This window comes from Sphaeroforma arctica (assembly GCF_001186125.1).
Source record: "Sphaeroforma arctica JP610 unplaced genomic scaffold supercont1.2377, whole genome shotgun sequence".
Taxonomy (NCBI): domain Eukaryota; class Ichthyosporea; order Ichthyophonida; genus Sphaeroforma; species Sphaeroforma arctica.
In genome coordinates, this window is record NW_014038181.1 from 4,043 (window position 1) to 7,024 (window position 2,982).

At 40.4% G+C, this 2,982-nt stretch overlaps 1 protein-coding gene across 1 annotated transcript; it reads left to right on the plus strand.

Annotated features, from left to right (window-relative positions):
* Positions 1-281: 281 nt before the first annotated feature.
* On the plus strand, positions 282-1,594 carry SARC_12534 (hypothetical protein). Its single transcript, XM_014293357.1, has 2 exons — positions 282-465; positions 1,422-1,594. Exons 1-2 carry the CDS (start codon positions 373-375, stop codon positions 1,572-1,574), a joined length of 246 nt encoding a protein of 81 aa, XP_014148832.1. The 5' UTR covers positions 282-372; the 3' UTR covers positions 1,575-1,594.
* The last annotated feature ends 1,388 nt before the right edge of the window (positions 1,595-2,982 follow it).

Consider the following 2,982-nt stretch of genomic DNA (forward strand, 5'->3'; position numbering starts at 1 on the left):
CGTGACAAATTGTGACTAAACACAACCCGCAATGGAGTAGTAGAATTAGTAGATTTTGTACATTTGGTATATGTAGTACACTCAGTATATTTTAACTGAAGCAGAAAAAACTAAACTTATCATGTTCAGATTATATTTCATCTCACAAGCAACGTTTTGTAGACGGCGGGGTCAGGAAATTAGAACTCAGTTTCCCGCTGCAATAGAGTAGTTCATACCGTCATATGTACCTAAAGCAGATATTAATTAGTCTACACGCTCAACTTACACTTGTTCTCACAGGGTATTCAAAGTCTTGTAGACAGCGGGGTCAAGGAATCGGAAATTAGTTTCCAGCTGCAATACAGCCGGCAGAATCTGAAGAAACTACTGATGGCGTATCCCAACAAAGAGGTTAAAAAGGGATTGGTGTCAACGTACAAGAAAGTCGAGAGGGATATGGGTTCAACTAGTAGTCAATTGCAGGTATGTGAGAACTGCCTTTTTAGGGTTCAAGGTTATAGGGGTTTAGGGTCTAGGGTTTTGGGGTGTACTGTGAGAGCTGCGTTGAGTTGAAGTATAAGGTTGTCCGTTTGTTTAGTCACACCATTATGTTGTTCTTATGGTTTAGTTGCATTGTAGTGTTGTTCGTATATTTAGTTGAACTATAATGCTGCAATCTCGTTTGCTTGCACTACAATGTTCATTTATCTAGTTGCACTACAATGCTGTTCTTTGGTTCATTTGATGGCGCAGTTATAGATGACACAACATCTCATTTCCTGAGTGCCCGGTCTCCTCTGCAGTCCGTCACTCGTCTTTATATTCTACACTACTTCAAATGCTATATTGCTTTACCGTTTATGCTTTTGTTCTATTGGCCCACACACACCGAATCAGCTGTATGCATAAAACCAATGTCATAAAACGCACAACACTGTTCCTTCGCCCTAAAACTAACCGCTCCTACACCCGATTCATCAAGCATGACTCACTACTACACATGAGTCATCGAACACGACTCACTACTACACGTGGACCACACACACATTACTATATATATATATATATATACCATATTCATATACATGAATATACAATATAGGAGACATACACAGCACAGGCACAGTACAGTATGACGCCTAGTGCAATGCCCCAATTAATCACAAACACCTTTGGCTTTGAGTACGGTACTTGTGTATCCAAAGCTATGAACCTTTTTTATCCATTGTGGTTGCTTGTGCCGAGATTGCAATTTCGGAGCATTTGCCTCTGCCCTTAGATACACATTAGTGGATAGTTTGCAGTGTATTGGTTTTGGCGTTTGAATCAAATACACACACATTTGCTTTACAATTGAGCCTTGCAATGAATTAGTGACCAGGTATAGAACACACACATATGGTTGTTGACCCGGCAGTTTTCTCTTTTCAATTAATCAGGTGGTCTGGCGGTACATGCAAGATGACTTTATTGCCCAGTACCAGGCGTATGATCAGATAATTCAAAAATGCTACCCCAACACTGGGTTGCAACTGGACTTCACCGTCAAAGACCTGTTGAGTTACTTCTCCAGTATTGCGGCGTCTCATTAAAATAGAAACTTTAAACCCTGCCACAAGCTCTTGTCCGGATACGGGGTGAATGGTGATCTCATGCGTCTACCCCACTTGTGTGTATGTGTGTGCATAAGAGTATAAACTTGAGTCGCATAATATACAAGTGAGTCCATATATATATATATATATATATATATGTGTGTGTGTGTATGTATACAAAAAACATACGCTTAAACATAATATATACGTACATACACATACACGTCACACATATGCATACATACAAATATACAAATATACACCCATAAATTACAAGCATATATAGAAATCCCATTACAAATAAATAATAATAAATATGTTTCTTCATTCCCTTCACCGTAGATTCTAAAATTGAACAAGCCTAATACCCTTCGGAGGGCCTACATTTATTTCCAGCGCAGAAGAAACTGAACAGAGCACCCAAGCTTAGTATAAAAATAAAAATATATTGGACTATCGGTAGAATCGCAAGCGAGATTGTGAACCGTGAGTACTTGTATAAAACCGCTACGGGAAGCTGTGCTGTAGCCGTGCGTTACTGCAGAGAGAAAGATGTGTTCAATGGAAGAAGGATGTCGTACCTCCGTACACCTCTGCTAAAATTTATCCGAAGTATATACCTCCAAACAAGCAGTATCCGAAGATATCCGAAGTATAGGCCAGCAGGCAGAGCAGATGGATATAAATACTACTGATAATAGCGGGAAGAAGAATAGAGGTCAACAACTCTGTGCATGCGCAATTGCGCAGTGGTCTTGTTAACGGAGGGGGATGCGTATGGTCATGGTGCTGCCTTCTCGAGTTCTCAATACAGGCAACACCATAATCACCATGGTTGATACTTGACACATATTTAAGTACGAATTATATTCGAAAGTCATGAGTATCAGTCTGTCAGATTGTCACTGTGTCAGATGAATGTTTTGAACCTACCCGCGGTGTCGATCGATATACTGTGCACAAAATTATAAAGTTAATTCGAAATATCTAATCATTCTTTATTCGTATATACCCACCCCCCAAAGAAGAGATACCGCCCCTCCAGTACAAGCACCTGTCGGTATAGCCAGTCGATTCCAGCACGACAGAGTCCTTGGTCATCTCCGAATAATAACCCACCCGAAGAGATACCGCCCCTCCAGTATAAGCACCCGTCGGTACACGACGGAGTCCTTGGTCATCTCTTCCTATATTGTCCAATAAGTTTTTTGTTTCTACTCACCCCTCTTCGTCAGCGAACACGACTTCGTTCGTGACATTTTCGGTGGATACGGGCTGACGTCTAACCGCGCCGCGTGTTTCTTCATCCACCCTTTACATTTCAGTCCCATACACTGTATACTGTTATTAAGTATATGTATATGTATATGTTATGTATAAGTATAAGTATATGTATATGAAAATG

What these genes read in the sequence shown, in the direction of transcription:
- SARC_12534 (XM_014293357.1), top strand. Translation starts at nt 373, where the DNA reads ATGGCGTATCCCAACAAAGAGGTTAAAAAGGGATTGGTGTCAACGTAC. An exon ending in CAACTAGTAGTCAATTGCAG is followed by an intron (nt 466 to 1,421) that starts GTATGTGAGAAC and finishes TCAATTAATCAG; the next exon opens with GTGGTCTGGCGGTACATGCA.